Source organism: Vulpes vulpes, chromosome 16, assembly GCF_048418805.1.
Source record: "Vulpes vulpes isolate BD-2025 chromosome 16, VulVul3, whole genome shotgun sequence".
Taxonomy (NCBI): domain Eukaryota; kingdom Metazoa; phylum Chordata; class Mammalia; order Carnivora; family Canidae; genus Vulpes; species Vulpes vulpes.
In genome coordinates this window covers 51,953,075-51,971,005 of record NC_132795.1, presented here as the reverse complement: position 1 = coordinate 51,971,005, position 17,931 = coordinate 51,953,075, and the positions used below count along the sequence as shown (strand labels likewise).

At 46.9% G+C, this 17,931-nt stretch overlaps 1 protein-coding gene across 1 annotated transcript in view; it reads left to right on the top strand.

Annotated features, from left to right (window-relative positions):
* SAMM50 (SAMM50 sorting and assembly machinery component) overlaps nt 1-16,735 on the top strand; it is a 34,701-nt gene extending 17,966 nt beyond the window's left edge. The window contains exons 11-15 of the mRNA XM_026017349.2: nt 1,491-1,561; nt 4,261-4,328; nt 8,774-8,920; nt 9,575-9,716; nt 16,538-16,735. Coding sequence (XP_025873134.1) covers nt 1,491-1,561; nt 4,261-4,328; nt 8,774-8,920; nt 9,575-9,716; nt 16,538-16,583 — 474 coding nt within the window. The 3' untranslated portion in view covers nt 16,584-16,735. The remainder of the gene's footprint in view (nt 1-1,490; nt 1,562-4,260; nt 4,329-8,773; nt 8,921-9,574; nt 9,717-16,537) is intronic.
* The last annotated feature ends 1,196 nt before the right edge of the window (nt 16,736-17,931 follow it).

The following is a 17,931-nucleotide window of genomic DNA, read 5'->3' as shown; positions in this document are numbered from 1 at the left end:
GACCTCCCTGACTGCTCGGAGGAGTCCTCACCCAAAGGCCACTGAGCACCAGGTCCACCTCTCTGCCCACTCAGCGTCACTCAGATTCCAGGCTGTGCTTTCTCACCTTGGTGTTGATATCCTTTTCTGATAAAGGATATCCTTTTCTGATATCCTTTTCTGCTCCCCCTTTTCCTCCATACTGCAGGCATGCTGGTCTTTCTCAAATGCAAGCCCTAAAATCTCCTGCGTGAAGCTGGCACCATTGGTGTGTCACACAATCTTTGGCCTGGTCTCTCTCCCCTTCTCCTTGTGCTTTGGCTCAGCTATTTCTCATTTCCCTAAAGGACTAGGCTCTTACTTCCAGGCTTGCACTTTGTTTTCTGCTGGCTGTAAGTCCCTTCTTTCAGCTGTTCCCTGGCCCCTCGTTCCTTGCCTTTTTAAGACTTCGGCATAGGTGATCTCATATAGGCCTCCTCTGACCTCCCAGACCAAGGTCAGGGCTCCTGCACTGTGCTCTCAGTTCCTGTGCTTTTCTCCAGGTATCACTCTTCATGCACCCATTCACCTACCCATCCACCCACCACATCTATATCGGCTGCCCAGTACTGCCTGGGCGTTAAAAATACCTCAGTAAGTAAAACACAGTTCCCACTCCCTCACAGTCTAGTGAAGGGAGACCCACGAGTAAGCAGCAAGCACGTGTGTATATACAGTTTAGCAGGTGGCAAATGTAACAAAGAATAATAAAACAGAGTAAAGATAAAATGGCCCAGATGGGGTGGTGTCTTATTTAAGATGGTCCAGGAAGGCATCTGCAATGGGGCAGCACAGCCCAGAACAAAGCAAGGAAGCCAGCCATAGGCTCTCTGGGCAGGAGCTATGGCACTGCCAGGACGAGCCAGGGGGCTGCCATGACTGGACAGAGTGAGGAGGAGGGACGGTGCAGAGAGGACAGAGGTCACACCAAATGGTAGAGGACTTTGGGCACCGTATTGAAACTAGTTTCTGTTTGGAGGGAGGCCCAGTGTGGCATGACCGTCAGGGCATATGGGGGCACCTGTAGGAAATGGGAAGCACTGCTGGCAGCTCTCCAAGCCTGCTAGAGATGGGGGGCAGATGTAAAGGCGCCACTGTCCCCTCGCCGGATGAGGTGTGTCTCCCACTGTGCCCAGCCTCGCTCTTTATGGAAGGGGTGGGGCTGCCCTCTCTGGGATGGAAGCCAAGGGAGCCATGCCTTGCTTGGGCTTTGGGCTTGTGTTTGCTGGTGTTTGCTATGTCTTCATGTGAAATTTGAAGTTGCAGGTTTTTAAAGTACCCACAAAAACACTGTCAGCTGTAGCTCTCCAACCCCACAATCAGATGTTCCTGGTCTGTCGCCCCTGCGCTCTGCCCCAGAGCTCTTTGCCAGTGCCGGGCCCGCGACCAGATCTCCGTGCGGTGGCCGCCCGCTGATGCTCATCGCAGGGAAGGGGCACTGAAGAAACGGTTGTCTGTCTGTGTTTCCATAGGTTTTTTCAACATCTCTCTGGGGTGGGGTGTTGGTGCCCATTGGTGATAAACCATCAAGTATTGCGGACAGGTAAGGAATAGCAAGTGAGTGGGTGACTTGCACATGCTTGCCTTTGGCTCTTTTTGGTTGGTTCTTCATAAGTTATTTTAGAAAAGCATAACTATTTAGGAGAGCAAATATTTCAAATTTTACTTCAGTTTTTATGTTTCAGGTAACTGGTAACTATTTCAGGTTATGAGTTAACTTTGTAATATTAAAAATCTTACATTCCCTTTTGAGAATGAAAGAATACAGTTCATACGCATCACCAAAATATAAAGACAGAAAAACATTTAAGGAAATTTAAAAAAATTCTGCTCAAGGATAAGCAGAGTTAAACACTTGGGACTATTTCCTTTGAGTCTGTTATTTGTGGATGTGTGCTTTTGTGTGTGTATACGTACATAAAATTATATACACGTGTATATTAAGTTGTTGATATACTGTAACTTAAAGACACTTTTGTGTTTCCTCTGCTTTTGATTTTTTAACTTTTTAAAATTTCATTTTAAAGATCTTATTTTTAAGTAATCCCTATACCCAGCGTGGGGCTTGAACTCGGAACAGTAGCACTCCACCCACTCAGCCAGCCAGGCACGCCTGTGTTCTCCTGCCTTTTAAAGAGGTTTAAGGAAAAACAGAGTAAACCCATTCACCAAGTCATGAGAAATTGTTTAAAAGCTGCATTTTAATTTTTCATTATTTGCATATAAGCAACCCCGTGAAACATACGACTTTGTAAAGTGTTGTTTGTTTTATTTTCTAAGGAAAGATTCCTAAATGTGGAATTACTGTCTCAAAAAAATATGAACATTTTTTAAAGCTTATAGAGAATGTTGCTGGAGACTGCTTTTTAGAATGCTTATGGTAATTTATACTCCTATCAGCAGAGTATGAAATTGTTGCTTTGAAATACTAATAATTGTTCATGAGGGCAAGAGACTTTTTTTTTTAACATTGCATTGGTTAAAATGTTTTAGTGTAAACTAGTTTAGCCTAGTTTTTGGATACTATTCGGAAATATAAAAAATTTTAATTTGTAAGGTCTGGGAGCTAACACTTTCACCTCTCTGAATTTAATTTGCAGAAATACATTTATAAATGTATAGGAGGTTTATGTACAAGGCTGTCCATCGTAACATTGTTGATAATAGCAAAACTTTGAAAACTGCAAGACAGAAATTATTAAATTCAAATATGGCCATTCTAAAGAGACTGCAGTGATTAAAAAGAACGAGGTAGATGTCTACAAGTTAAAATTGGCAGGTGCTCACAGTTAGCGGATTGCTCTTGGATCAGGGGCAAAAGCTCCTGTGTGTATGTGTTTGCATGAATAACACCAAAGGTCTTGATGGTCAACCACCAACCCAGTGATAGCAGTCAGCTCTGGAGATCGGGACGGATCTGGGTGGATGAGGGAGGGGGAAAGGAATTCTTGCTTTTTATGCTTCCTGGTTCATCTTAATTATTTCCAAAGAGTATGTGCGATTTATCATTTGTTGAAAAAAGTAAATGGAGCTTGCTGTTTGTTTGCATAATTAATGGGGCATTCAGAAAGGCGTTGCTTAGAAATCCCAAATGTTAAAAACACATTTATACACTTTTAAACTCAAGTTCAAATGAATACATTCATTCATCAAGGCTTTATGTGGTAGGAAAATGGGAGAAACAGTGCCCTGTTCCCTCTGCACTATTGCAGGCATGTGGACTGCTCCTCCTAGTCAGGTGTGACGTCCTGGGTTGAGGGGGCTAAGGGCATCCACTGACTGTTGCTTCTGTGGCAGCCCCATTAGAAAGAGTACACACCACTTTGCTTGTTATTTTACTTCATTATTCAGTACTTAGCATGGCCTAGAGTCGGCTTCTGATAAGGTATTAGGTTTCACAGAAAGTGGATGGGGTTTCTAAGTAATTTTTAATTCACACCTTTAATTTTGTTCAGTTAGTGTTTAAGAGATTGTGATAACCCAGTCCATTAGGAATATGAGAGCAATTCATTTTTTTTAATTGTAATAATTTTTTTCTGATTATACAATCACTGTAGAAAATATTAAAAACATTTAGAGTAACAATAATTGTTTTGTTCTGTTTTCTTCTAGCATTATTTTCCTCTTTTTGTAAAACTGGGATCATACTGTTATATAATTTTTATCTTGCTTTTTTTTTAAGATTTTTATTTATTTATTCATGAGAGACAGAGAGAGGCAGAGACACAGGCAGAGGGAGAAGCAGGCTCCCCATGAGGAGCCCAATATGGGACTCGATCCCAAGACCCCGGGATCACAACCAGAGCCAAAGGCAGATGATCCACCACTGAGCCACCCAGGCATCCCTTATCTTGCTTTTTTTTTTAAACTTAATATTTTATGTGAGCACCTAGGAGGCTGTTTTGCAACAGAGTTGTTACATAATGAATTCTCATAGATAACAGATAATTCCTTTATAATGGACAGTCCACATGTCCCTCTTTTCTAAAGAAGGATCTTTATTTTGCCTTTTATCTCACTTACATTCCCCAAAAGTTTGAAGTGTTTAGATTCTGGTTTAGATTGTTATGAAAGTCACCTTACCTTCTATGCATTTCCCAATCCTTAAAAGTTTTGCCATGTGACAATGTCGACAACAATCCAGTATCAAACATGAGCCTCACTTGTGTGCTTTCTGCACTTTCACTGGATTTTGTAGGTTTTCACTGGTGGCTTTCTTCTGACATCTGCCTTCTGTTGTAGGTTTTACCTTGGAGGACCGACCAGTGTGCGTGGGTTCAGCATGCACAGTGTTGGGCCACAGAGTGAAGGTCAGTCTTTCTGCCATTAGACCACCAAGCCGAAGTTAGAGTCACATCTCATTTGTGAAAGCATATACTCTAGACTCTTGAACGACAGAATGGGGAAGAGGTTGGGGCGCCAAGCCCCTACCCTTCAACCTCACAGTTGAAAACCTGAGTGTCATTTTTTACTTTCCAAACACTTAGCTACCAATAGCCTACCGGAAGCCTCACCAGTAACATGACCAGTTGACACCAGTTCTGAAAGTTGTATGTATCATACAGTATGTTCTTACAACGAGGTGAGCTGGAGAAAAAGTGTTAAGAAAATCACAAGGAGGAGAAAACACATTTACAGACTACTGATGGAAAATTTGTGTGTAAGTGCACGGTTCACAGAGGGTTGTTCAAGGGTAACTAAGCTTGTTTCAGTTACCACGGTAATAAATGTCTGTATTTCACCACCACAGAATTAGCGCCCCACAGAGCATTTATCACATGGCAGGCACGGACAGATACATGTTGAACGAACTGTAGGAAAATGAGAAAATATAAGCAAAAAGTGCCCGGCACTGACCTCTGATCCCACTGCCCAGCGACAATACATGGGAGCATTTGTTGTTTAAGCAAGCATGCCTCTCTGCTTGCGTTTGGTCCATTTGCCTACCATGTGCTGACCTGCTTCTCCCACCGCCCTCAGTAACAGAAATGAAAAAGATTTTTACAGGAATGAGTACTTCATCATTTTTAATGACAGTTTATTTCATCTTCTTGACATACTGTAACTTTTCCAAAGTAATAGATTTTGATTTTGAGAGCAGTTTTAGGTTTACAGGAAAGTTGGGCAGAAGGCGCCCAGTTTCCATGTACACTGCCCTAGCATCCTCGATGATTGGCGTCACGTTAGGCCCACTGGTGGCAGTTGGTGCGTTAGTATTCACTGCATCCTGTAGTTCACGCTTGGGCTCACTCTGTGCTTTGCAGTTCCCTGGGTTCTGGCAAATGCGTGTGGCCTGGACCTACCATTCCAGCGCCCTACAGATTCCCCGGCTGCACCGTCCACCACGGTCCACTTCCTCCTCCCTCATCCCTCCCCCGCCCCATGCCTGACAGCCCCAAGCTGTTTTCCTCTCTCCGTGGTTGGAACCATCCAGTGTGTGCCCCTTTCAACCTGGCCTCTCTGAGCAACATATGGAAGGTTCCTCTGTGTCTTTTATAGCATGAAAGCTCATGTCTTTTTTAAAATTTAATTAAATTTATTTATTTGAGAAAGAGAGCACAGCAGGGGGAGTGGCAGAAGGAGAAGCAGACTCCCCACCAAGCAGGGAGCCCAGTGAAGGCTCCATCCCAGGACCCTGGGATCATGACCTGAGTCGAAAGCAGACGTTTAACCAATTGAGCCACCCAGGCGCCCCAGCTCATGTCTTTATATCACTGAACAATATTCCATTATGTGACTGCCACCGTCTGCTTATCCATTCACCTAAGGGAGGGTATCTCAGTTGCAAGACATCCAATTTTTGGCAATCATGAGTAAAGCTGATATAAACATTCACGTGCAAGTTTTTGTTTGGGCATAAGGTTTCATCTGGGGAAATAGCAATTAGAGCAGTTGCTGGAACGTATGATAAAGCTGTGTTATCTTTGTAAGAAATTGCCAGGCTGTCTTCCAAAATGGCTGTACCATTTTGCATTCCCGCCAGCAGTGAATCGGAGAGAGAAAAACTCTGTCGTTTTTCATGGCTGCATATTTCATCTTGTTGCCAAATTGTAGTCTTTTTTTAAACCAAATCCCAAATGTTGGACATTTAGGCTTTCTTTTTTCTTATGATCATAAAGCAGTGTATCTGTGAATAACCTAACTGAATCTTTGTGCTCATCTCTAAGTTTTACTTTATAATGTAAAGTCTAGATGTGGAATCCCTAGATCAAAGGATTTTGAACATTTTGAAGCTTTATGTTGCTCTCTGGAAAGCCTGTTTCAATTACTCCTGTTTCCTGGACCCCTCTCTGACACTTGACATTCTATCCGAGGCATTTCCACATGTTATTAAAATCTTCAAAAACATCATTTAGGGTTGCCAGGTGGCTCGGTGGGTTGAGTGACTGTCTTTGGCTCAGGTCATGATCACAGGGTCTGGGGAGCCTGCTTTTCTTTCTCCCTCTGCCCCTCCTCCTGCTCATGCTCTCTTTCTGTCAAATAAATAAAATCTTTTTAAAAAACCCACATTGCTAAAATGTTTGCATTATAACATTTGTCATTATATTATAAAATATTCTACCCTGATTTTCTGACCTGTTCTTTTAACAAAATCTTTGCTGTTTCCATTTCTTATTACTATAAATAATGACTGTCCTGTGCATAATTTTTGTGCATAATACACATCCATGCCACTTGTCTCTAGAGTACTTTATTAGTGTGTCATTTTTTTTAAAAGAGAAGTAAAACATTAGGGATAGTCTCGTTTTTTTTTTTTTTGTTGTAAGGAAGTATTATATAGTGCCTGTATGGAAGTTTAAGAGTCTACCACATGCCTGAAAATTAAAACACAATGATATTCCCCTTAGTACCCTATTAGGCAGGCCATCGGTGAGATACTATGGATAGGAATGCAAATTGTATGACTTTTCATGAAAGCAGTTTGACAGTGTATATCAATCAGGAACCTAAAATATGCAAAGACCAATAATAATAGCTCCATTCTGAACACTAGAAGCCCAAATGCCCATCGACACTAGAGTGGGCAAATAAATGGTCTCCTCACACTGTGGACTGTTCTATAATGAGGAGGGTGAGCGAGTTAGAGCTGCTGGCTGAATACAACATGAATGAGCCTCAGAAACGTGCAAGACCAGCAGCAGCAAGGCCAGACCCAGAGGAGGCTTCAGGTGTGATTAGATCCATGTAAAATTTAGAGATGGGCTAGAGTGATCTGTGCTGCCGGCCAGCAAGGGAGTGGTTAGCGAGGAGAGCAGAGCGTTCTGGGGGCTACACATGCTTGTGTCTCCAGTCCCTGGAGGGGAGTTACCGAGCAGTGTTCTTCAGATGTGTATATTTTTCTATATGGAGATTATACTACAAGACAAGGTTTTAAATACAGGTGTGTGTGCAGGGAGACTCGTGACGGCCGATGTCTGCTCTCAAGAAATTAGCAATATGACAGTAGACGAGGATTAGGTAAGCATGGTCCACATGTGATTGATTATTCAGGCATCTAAATCACATTTCCAAACAATAGAAGGTATTAGATGAAAGTGCTTACAACATATTAAATTATTAAACCAGCTTTTTAAAAGCAGGACTGAGATATATATCTATGGACCTATGTACACGATGACTCACATTTTATTTCTCAATTATTCATCACAGTTCACTGGATGAAAGACACGAGAAATGTTATCTCTGAATAGGAGAAATTAATGGATATTTTCCTTTTTTCTATACTTTCCTTTTACTTACCAGATTTTCTACAATGACTATATATCCCTTTTATGACCAGAGTAAAATGTGTTATTTAAGAGGTGGGCAGTTACTAGGAAATGAAAAGCAAACACAACCGACCTGTTCTGTTACTTGTATGTTTTTTTTCCCTCTAGAACTTTGATACTAAAACAGAGATTGAGGAGATGGCTGGTCTTGATGTGAACAAGCAGCTTATTCTTTGAGGTTAACCTTGGAGACAACTCACTTTTCTTTTTTATGATCCGTCATTTTGTATTAACAAATACTAAGACACTTTCCAAATAGGATTTTGCAACAAAGTATAAACATTCAGGGCTATTTTTGTTTTGTTGATTTAGTTTTATAGCTATTTGTAGTTAAAATGGAATGGATAGAAGCATTTTTTAGAAATAATATGTTTAAATACTCAGCAGATAGTCTTGAGTTTTGGCAAAAGTAACCATGGGCAAAAATAGACAACAGACAAACCCTACGTGGTCATGAACCTTCAAAAACGGGCCTCTTCCCTGGACACATTGAGCTGGAATGCTGCTTCCTTACCTGGTGGACAGTAGACATTCTGTGCCTTTTGACTGATAGCGTGTCCAGCCCTTTCTGGAAACTGTAGAGGCCCATTCTGCATTCTGTCTCCCATCTTTTGGTCTTGAAATTGTTGCCAAGGAAACCGTTTCATCTGCCAGGTGGCCGTGATCTGGTCATCTGCAGTTGTGGAAAAGGCGACTTCCGTGAGTTCACTTGTTTTACTCCAAGCATTTTACAGCTTTGATAAATTTGTAATTCCATTCTTTTCTAAACTACACTAGCATTTTCCCCCTAAACCTTATAAAAGGAACCAGGCAAAAAAGAAAGACTTTAAAGTGAGGCTGACATCAGGAGTTAGAAGAGCCACCACTCAGAGCCTGAGCCCTCCGTGTTCTGCACACAGCACATCTCCCTTGTAGAGTATGTGGGACTTCGATGTGATTCTGAATCTGAGAGCCTCTGTTTTGTTCTGCACCTCTTCCTTGTCCAGGAGACTACCTGGGTGGAGAAGCATACTGGGCCGGCGGTCTGCACCTGTACACCCCACTGCCTTTCCGGCCAGGCCAGGGTGGCTTCGGGGAGCTCTTCAGAACACACTTCTTCCTCAATGCGGGGAATCTCTGCAACCTCAACTACGGTAAGCCCAGGGCTGCTTAGAGACCGTCAGGGCACAGTTGCCTTTGTGTTTAAAGTACAGCACCTGTTATATTACAGAGTCTTTACTTATAGAGATGTGCCTTACTTTAAAAAAATTTCTACAACACTTGATAAAGGTGCTCAGAGTGAAGTTGTTGAATGAAACACACAAAATAGTATTTTGCAACAAAGTAAATATTCAGGGCTATTTTTATTTGTTTTCTTATTGATTTAGTTTTATAGCTATTTGTAGTTTAAATGGAATGGATAGGAGCATTTTTTTAAAAGATTTTATTTATTTATTCACGAGAGAGACACAGAGGCAAAGACACAGGCAGAGGGAGAAGCAGGCTCCCTGCGGGGAGCCCAATGCGGGACTTGATCCCAGGACCTCAGGATCACGACCTGAGCCAAAGGCAGACGCTGAACCACTGAGCCACCCAGGTGCCCCAGGAGCATCTTTTAAAAATAATATGTTTACTACTCTCAGTGGATGCTCTTAAGTTTTGGCAAAAGTAACCTTGGGCAAAACAGACAATAAACCTTAAGTGGTCATGAACTGAAGGCCACACAGCAAAGAAGAGAACCAGGGCTTGTGTGAGGGCAGCTTATGTGAGGGGCTTCCCACTGTTGGTCACATCTTCTCTCTTTTCAGGGGAGGGCCCCAAGGCTCACATTCGGAAGCTGGCTGAGTGTATTCGCTGGTCTTACGGTGCCGGGATCGTCCTCAGACTTGGCAACATTGCTCGGCTGGAACTTAATTATTGTGTTCCCATGGGCGTGCAGAAGGGTGACAGGTAGGTGCCAGGGTTCTTCCCCACAGTTACGTTGTACCACCTAGAAGTTGTGTTTTGTTGTGGACACGGTTAAACATTTTGTCAGTAGCCTGTAAGAGTCAAGATTTTAGGAGAAATTGAATACTTAGCAAAAGAATGAAAAAATATTTTCTTCCATTGGATTTTTCTCCATCCATTTTGGAGGATGAATATGACGTGTTCCCACCCCCCACCTCTCTCTCTTTGTACTCACTGTTGCCAAATAATGGCAGCTCCTGCATAGGTCTGGCTGGAGGAATTGAGGTATTATTGATCCTGCTTGTTAAATATGGAATGAGGTATTTCTGGTGACCAGGTGACGTTGCAGGCCAAGAACTCAGAATTGGATTGGACAAGGCTTTGCTCCTGGCCACAGAGGACTTGTTCTCCAGCACCTTCTCTGGGAAGCAGAGGAACCTGCCCTCTTGGCCTTTCTCTAGTAGTCCTCTTACTGAGCAAGGTTTGCTAAATACTATGTGGATGGGGATGGCGTGAGGCCATTTACAGTTACAGAAATTAATTCCATCTGTTTCTTAGTGTGTATAGTGTCCGTTGTATACACTTTGTGAAATCCAGAAGTGTGGTCTTGGTCTGTCTTAGGTGAGGCTGCTCTAACAAAATACCACAGACAGGGGGCTTAAACTACAGACATTTAGGTCTGACAGTTCTGGAGGCTGGAAGTTCACGATCAAGGTGCTGGCCAGGCCTCTTCCTGGTGACAGCTCTCTTCCTGGCTTGTGGATGGACCCTTCTTTCTGTGTCCTCACATGGTGAAGAGAGAGCAAGCTAGCTCTCTGATGTCTCTTTTTATAAGGACAGTAGCCCCACCATGGGGACCCTGCCTTCATAATGTCATCTAAACCTAATGAACCCCCAAAGGCCTCACCTTCAAATACCATCTCATGGTTAGGGCTTTAACATGAAGTTTGTGGGTGGAGACATAAGCATTCCACCCATAACAGTGTTTATATCCTCACGTTATTTTCATGCTAATACATTCAGGACTCTAGGCTGTATTTTTTTCCTCTGTCATTTGTCTACACTTACTTGGCCATTGAGTGGTGCTGTCTGAGTCATAGCCTGAGACTCAGGCATGACGTTGGAGTTTGTCCTAGTTTAAGGAAAAACAGTACTGGTTTTACTCCCACCGTCTTCTGCTTCAGTATGGTAGGTGGTGGTGCTTTTTCAAGGGTAGCCACTTTCACAGGCTTTTAAGAAAGCACCAGTTCTTAGGATCTGTCATCCAGATTCCTTACGGTTACCCGGTCAGTAGCATCTGCTCCTCAGTCTACCTGGGAGGCTGATTCTGGCTGTGGGGCTGCCCTGGCTCCCGGGGATGTTGGAACCCTTCCTTCCAGTGCCCCACAGCCAGCAGCTGCTCTGATGACTGTTAACCCCCCTCCAGCCTGTGCCTGTTCTCCGCACAGCCAGGGCTGGAAAGGGTCTCGTTGCACAGGCTGTCTGTGCAGGAACCCAGCTGTCCAGGTGTGGGTGCCAGCTCGGCCACTCTATGACTGTGTGACCCAGGGTGAGTGACTCAGCTGCTTCAGGTCTTAGTCTTTGTGCCCAGAGAATGGGCGCTAGCAACCACGCCTGAATGAATTCATGCATGTGAAGCACTTGGAACAGTGCTCGGCATTTTGTCGGTAAACGTTGGTTCCTGCTCCTGCTGTTGCTCCTGGTGGACTCTCAGTGGCCCTTTTCACATAGGAAACAAAACAAGTTCCCTTTGGAGACATTTCCCTCCACTACGCATGGGCTGCCTCCTGGCTGTGTTTGAGACACACTACAGGTGGAATTTTGTTTCCCAATTTCAGAGATAATGAAATGTGAAAACAGGCGTTTTTCTCCTAGAACAAGATTTGCGCATTAGGTAACAGCAGACTCCTTTAGCAGACTCCTCATGCCTTTACAGTCTCGGGTAAATGAACATAGTTTTGCAGGCTGCTTTCTGCAAAGCCATATTCACACCCTCCAAGTGCTAATTGGGAGCCCCAGAGGGGCAGGTGTCGAGCCCATACCCACACCAGGATGAAGTCAGTTGTGGGTGCTGAAGCCACCTGAGCCTGTGCTTCTCAAACTATAACGTGCCTCCGACTCCCCCGGGCGTGGTCCTGCGGACCCTGCATTCTTAACGCATTCCCTTGATGAGGACCAGCCACGCTCTGAGGGAGACTGACTCTGGGTCTCTTCTGAGGGCATTCACAATGTTTTGTGAAGGGAAGGCGATCACTGGTGTTTATTGAACACTTACCTTGTGTGAGACGCCCTGCTAAGGACTTGATGTTATCATGGAAGCCTCCCAACAGCTCTAGTCACCCCTTTCTCAGATGAGGACAGCGAGCTTTGGTGCAGGGGCTGTGGTCAGCTCAGCAGCAGGACCAGGCCTGCCTGGGGCCAAAGCTTGCACCCTTTTGCCTGTAACCAAAACTTGCAAGCACGGAGCACCAAACCTCCACCTCCCTCTTCTGAGAGCCCAGGTGGATGTGAAAACACACCATTCCTTCCCCACGCTGCTTTTTCTGCACCTCAAGTATTAATTGCAGAAAGATGAAAATCACGTGTTCCTTCTTCATCTTGGAAGGTCTTCTTATTCAAACGAATTCTATATGCACTTTCCTGTCTCAGAGATTGTATAGCGTGTGTCTGTGATGATCGATTTGAATTAACTGTGTTAATATTAGTGCAAATTATGTAAGTAAATACATCCTAAGTATTTATTACAAAGAAAACTAGAAGTGCATGTGGCTTTTTAGCTGTAGCTGTATTGTCTGTGTCACCGAATGATCATCCACCACCGAGAGAGCTGACTGCTTCCCTCTCAGCCGCAGATGTGGGGCCATGTGGCCAGCCCTGCTGTCTCTCCCCCACACCGGCCATGTGACTTGGGCAAGTCCCTGGGGCTGTAGGCCTCCTCTCCTTCCACTCAGCCTGCCTGCTGGAGTCACCATGGCCGCAGTGTTGTTCAAGGCCACTGGATGTCACTGTGCTCCGTGGATCCATCACCCAGATCAGGAGCCCTGAGTCTTTCCCTGTATTCACAAAATCTTTACAGAGAGTGCTTCCTTCTGCTCACCTTTCAGCTTCGCCTCTCTCTAAATTGAAAAAATCTGTTTCAGAGATGAATTTCAAATGTGGTTTCTTCTGGAAGGAAGAAGCGTGCTGTGCACATGACATTTAAAGACCGGAATAGAAGGAGGCTCCCCAGCCCTCTAGCCATGCAGCGGCTCTGCTTCGTGACCTGAGCGTGGTGATTGCAGCAAATGCTTTCTGTGTCCAGTGTCCCCTGCATGGGGTCAGCCTGGTTACTCTTGAATGTGAAACTTGCTTTTACTCTGTGTGTGGCTTTGTTTGAAGTTTTATCATCAAACTGGGAATTTTGTAAAGTTTGGGTAATATTGTTAGAATCTTATTTTCATTTCTGAAATTAGTAGCAGGACAGAGGAGTATGTGTGTGTGAATCACCTGTAGGTTCCCCCCCACACACACACTCTTAATGCAGATGCTCTCTAGTTAGGATTTTGGACCTTTACACAAATGGAACTAGCTTTGAAATGCTGGCTAGATTTTGTAGTGGAGGTGATTCAGGGCAGGCCCTGTTATCTGAAGCCTAACTGTTCTGTCGCTCTGTGCTCACGGAGTACAGCCCCAGGAGACTGAAGGACAAACGAGGCCGGCTCCTGAGAGCCACTCACCGTGAGTGAAGAGGAGAAAGAGGCTCATCTTGCCCAGTGAGGGCCGGTGAGGGCTTCCTGGGGGACATGGTTTCTGGGCTGGAGCTTCCTGACTTGGACAGCTGGGGACTTGCTGGGGAGGGCACTCTGGGCTGCAGAAGACCCGGACCCAAGGTGTGCAGGCACGACAAGCGAGGGGCACGTGGACTGTCATTTTGTAGGAGCAAAAGGGAGGTTTGGGGAGGCTCTTGGTCCCAGTCACTTGCACCTTCCATCATTTCTGGCCATTTCACTTCGGGCGCACACCCAAGGTCTTTGAGTTCTGGCCCTTGTCTGCCCTGTCCTCTGCTGGGTTTCCTGGCCCCAGCAGCACCTGGTGTCCCTGAGTGACCGCTGGGGGACCGTGTGCAAGGTCTGAGGGCCTAGCAGCAGGAGGGTGTGACTTCCATGGAGTCCCCGTGGTGACCCTCATGGTGCAGAGCAGAGCAGGAGGCAGTGGAGGGCACACAGCAAGGCCTGTTGGGGACCCTCCTGGTGGGAGGGGGTCCTGGAGAGACCTGGAGGACCTCTGAGGTGGACACACGATGGAAAAATAGTGTTTTGGTGATACTGCCTCATGGCTCCTGCCTTGTGTAATGCTGAGACATTTGTGTTGCTAGCAGGCACCTTTTCTTCACTGCTCCTACGAGCCTGTGCTTGCAGGGCATTCGGTCTCTTTACAGATGGGAGAAAATGACCCTTGTCGGAATGCCCCCTGGTTCCTGAATCACATGAGCTGGGGGGCTTGGCTGACTTTGTCTCCTGGCCTATTTTTGGGCATTTTCTCAAGAATGAAAGCAGTCATGGACCTGATGGTGTAAAATAGAGAAATCCTTTAGATTCAAACAGAACTTGTACAAATGCAGCCCTGCTTTTGGTTGTAGGTCTTTGCCTTTCTAAGGATATTGGCATGGTTTTACCAGAGGTCACCAAGTACTGCCACCATCCCTCCTGGCTGGAGCACTCCTGCTACTGCAGGCAGCCAGGGAGCATTTCTGTCCTGCAGGGAATCCGAGCAATGGGGACAGTGGCCCACCTTGAATCTCTTAATATCAGGTGTTTTATGCCGTCACCCAGAGGTCAACAAAGAGAAACTTCCTGCTGGTTTTCATATGCTATCAACCCTGAAATTGGGCAAGGGCACAGGCTATGACAGTAAAATTAGCAACTTTCCTCTGAATGTAGGAGCTTTTTTTTTTTTTTTTTTTTTTCTTAATTTTTAAGTAATCTCTACACCCAGCATGGGGCTTGAACTCACAACGCTGAGATCAAGAGTTGTGTGCCCAGGACGCCTGGGTGGCTCAGTGGTTGAGTGTCTGCCTTCTTCTTAGGTTCATGATCCCAGCGCCCTGGGATCGAGTCCTGCATCGGGCTCCCTACAGGGAGCCTGCTTCTTCCTCTGCCTTTGTCTCTGCTTTTCTCTCTGTGTGTCTCATGAATAAATAGATAAAATCTTAAAAAAAAAAAAAAAAAAAAAAAGCAAAGAGTCACATGCTCCATTGACTGAGCCAGCCAGGCTCCCCTCAAGGAGCCATTCTTGTGTCCAGGTTTTCTGGAAATTGTCCACAACTTGCAAAGATGCTATGTTCCACAATGCACCTGTCAGCTGCTGTTTGGGATTCAGAATGCCCTTCTTCCTTGATGCTTATGCCTCTGGAGGCTGATGTCCCCGGGCCAGGCCCCTCTGTGCCACAGCCAGCAGCGGTCCAGCCCCTGGGCACAGCCCCCGGGTGGACAGAGTGGGAGTCTGCCCCAACCGTGCACCAGGCTTCTTAATTCACAGTGCACCGCATCGCATCCCTGTGGCATCAGCAGTCCCGCTGCCAGCTGTGGCCCGGGGGCTCTCATTCTGGGGGTAGTGGGGCTGTGGCCCAGGCCTCCATGGAGGCAGGAGGCCCGCAGGTGCTCTTGCATCCAGGCCCAGGGGCCCGCTCTCCTCCTCCTGCTGGGACTGGAGCCTCACCACTCATCCTGCTTGCTTGTCTGAATGTGGGCTTGGTGCCCTGTCAGCGGCACATGGAGTAAGACCCACAGAATAAAACCCTAGGGCATCAGTGGTTCACCAGGATTGTAAGCAGCGTGATTCCTTTGCACCCTTCCTTTTCCTGGGTCAGGGGCAGGTTCTAAGAAGTGGCAGAGGGACCCCTGAGGGGCAGTGATGCTGTTGTGGTCCAAAGCCGCCCGGAAGCCTGCTGGGGTCTTGGGCTGGCCCAGGTTCTGCCCCCCTCCTGGCCCCCTTTCCATCCTCCTTGTTTCTCCTACTCCGTCTTCCCTCCCTCTGCACCCTCCTTGTCCTCCTTGTCCCCTCCTCCTTCTGGGTCCCCCCACCACTCCTCCTCCCTTCTCAGTCCCCTAGCCCCCTCCTCCGTCTACCCACTCCTTTGGACCCCCTACCCTCCTCCATCCCCCCTGCCCACTCCTCTGTCCCTCTCCTCCTCTGTCTCCCTGGCCCCCCACCACCTCCTGCTCCATCCTCCCCCCCACACTTCTCCACCCTTCCATCTCTACCCCTCCCCCCCACCCTTCCCAACCCCACTGGGTGCTGTGCTTTGCCAGGTGCACAGCCACCTCTGTTGCTTCCAGCCAGGACACTTCTCTTGTCACTGCTCTGCTCTGCACAGAAAGCCTCTTATAACTTGCTCCTTGCCTGTTAGCCTTAGAAATAAACACAAAACTATGGGATTTTTTCTCTCAGGTTTTTATTGTTCATAACATTTCTTTCCTGGGTCCTTTTCTTTTTGTCACTTGAGTCAGAATTAGGGGAATGTAAAGCAGGTGGGGAGGGAGCAATAAAGGGGGCCCTGTCCCCATGTGTCACCGTGTTTCTGTCCTCCAAAGGCTGGTTCTTAAGTCAGCAAAGGAAGAAGCCATAGGGCTGGCGGATAGGGATGGGCAGAAGGAGCAGAGGGCTGCAGGCGAGGCACCCAGGCTGCAGGGAGAGCCACGCTGCGGGGGCCGGCTCCCAGAGAGGCCGGTGCTGGAGGCAGGGCTGCCTGCAGGCTTGGCGAAGGGAGGCGCCCGCTTGTGGGCTTGTGATGATGGGGGTGAGCAGAGCAGCCAGTATTGATTTTCTGCCCTTTGCTCTTTTAGGACATGCGATGGTGTCCAGTTTGGAGCCGGGATAAGGTTCCTGTAGCCGACACATGTGCTCTGGACCCTGCAGGAGGAGCCCTGGGACTGGGGTGGCATGAGTCACTTGGTGCCACGTGCCCTCTCGCCAAGTAAACACGTCCGCGCCATCCTCTGCAGGCCTGGTGGGAAACCACGTCAATAAATTTTAAAGACAAACAGAGGCATCATGGATATGATTTGCTTTCCCCTGCTCTGTGTCCCACGCTGGCTTTTCCAGAGGACCACGTGGAGGGGGCGGGACGTTTAAAGTTGCCATATGTTCTTCCGTGTGGACCGGCCAGATGGGAGGTCCCATCAGACAGCGCCCCGGTTGCTTTCCTCCCAGGCTCCTGGAGCCTCTGAGTCTGGGTCCCGTGCACCAGAACCGCTCTGCAGGGCCCCAGGGGAAGCCCAGGCCGCTGGCGGGGGGCATGGGGGCTCAGGCGGTGCTGAGGCGGGGACCATGCTGGCGGGGGCTGCAGTCACAGTCTGGGGTTGGAGCGCTGTAATGTGGGTGGCTTGAGGAATCCTGTGTCACGTTGGGGGCACTGAGGCAGAAAGGAAAATGTGTTCTTCAGAGGTGACAGTATTGATGAGACGCGTATATCAGCTCCCTGACGCTGCTCTAACAGATTACCACAAACCCAGCGGCTTAGAACCACACGCACAACCGTCTTGTGGCCTGGAGGTCAGGCATCCAGAAGGGCCTCACTGACATCACTGCCAGTCGCACTGTGTTCCTTCTGGAGGCTCCAGGGGAAAATCGTTTCCTGGCCTCGCAACTCCCAGGGGCCCCACATCCTGGGCTGACGGTCCCGTCCTGTGTTTTCAAAGCCAGCTGCGGAGCATCTCTGAGTCTCTCTCTTCTTCCCTCCCGCTGCTTTTTCAGATCCTCATGAGTACATTGGGTGCCCCTGGACAGCCGAGCTACTCTATTTTAAGATCAGCTACCTCATGTCACTCGGTGACCTTAATTCCCCCTTGTTGTGTTATGTGATGGTCACAGATTCCAGGAACTGGAACACGGACATCTTTGGGGGGCTGTTACTCTTCTGCATGTACCTTGTATCTTCAAAGTGATATTTTCAGGATATACTTCGTTAGTCATGTGAAAAAAGTTTTGTTTTGCAAGTTAAACCTCCTTTGAATTCTTCCCATAGAAATGTCCAGGATTGCAGATGGTGCCCGGGTAATATTTTACTACTGGATTTTCCCCTCTGCTAGCTGGGGCTGAGTTCCTGTCACTTGCAGTCCTCCCTGGAACGTGTTGTTTGTTGCCAAGTGAGCTTGGGTTTCAGGTGCCGCTTGAGGCCACGGCCCCATGTCATCCTGGGGCCAAGCTCTTGGGCGCCCCAAGGACTGCCTTGCCCCCA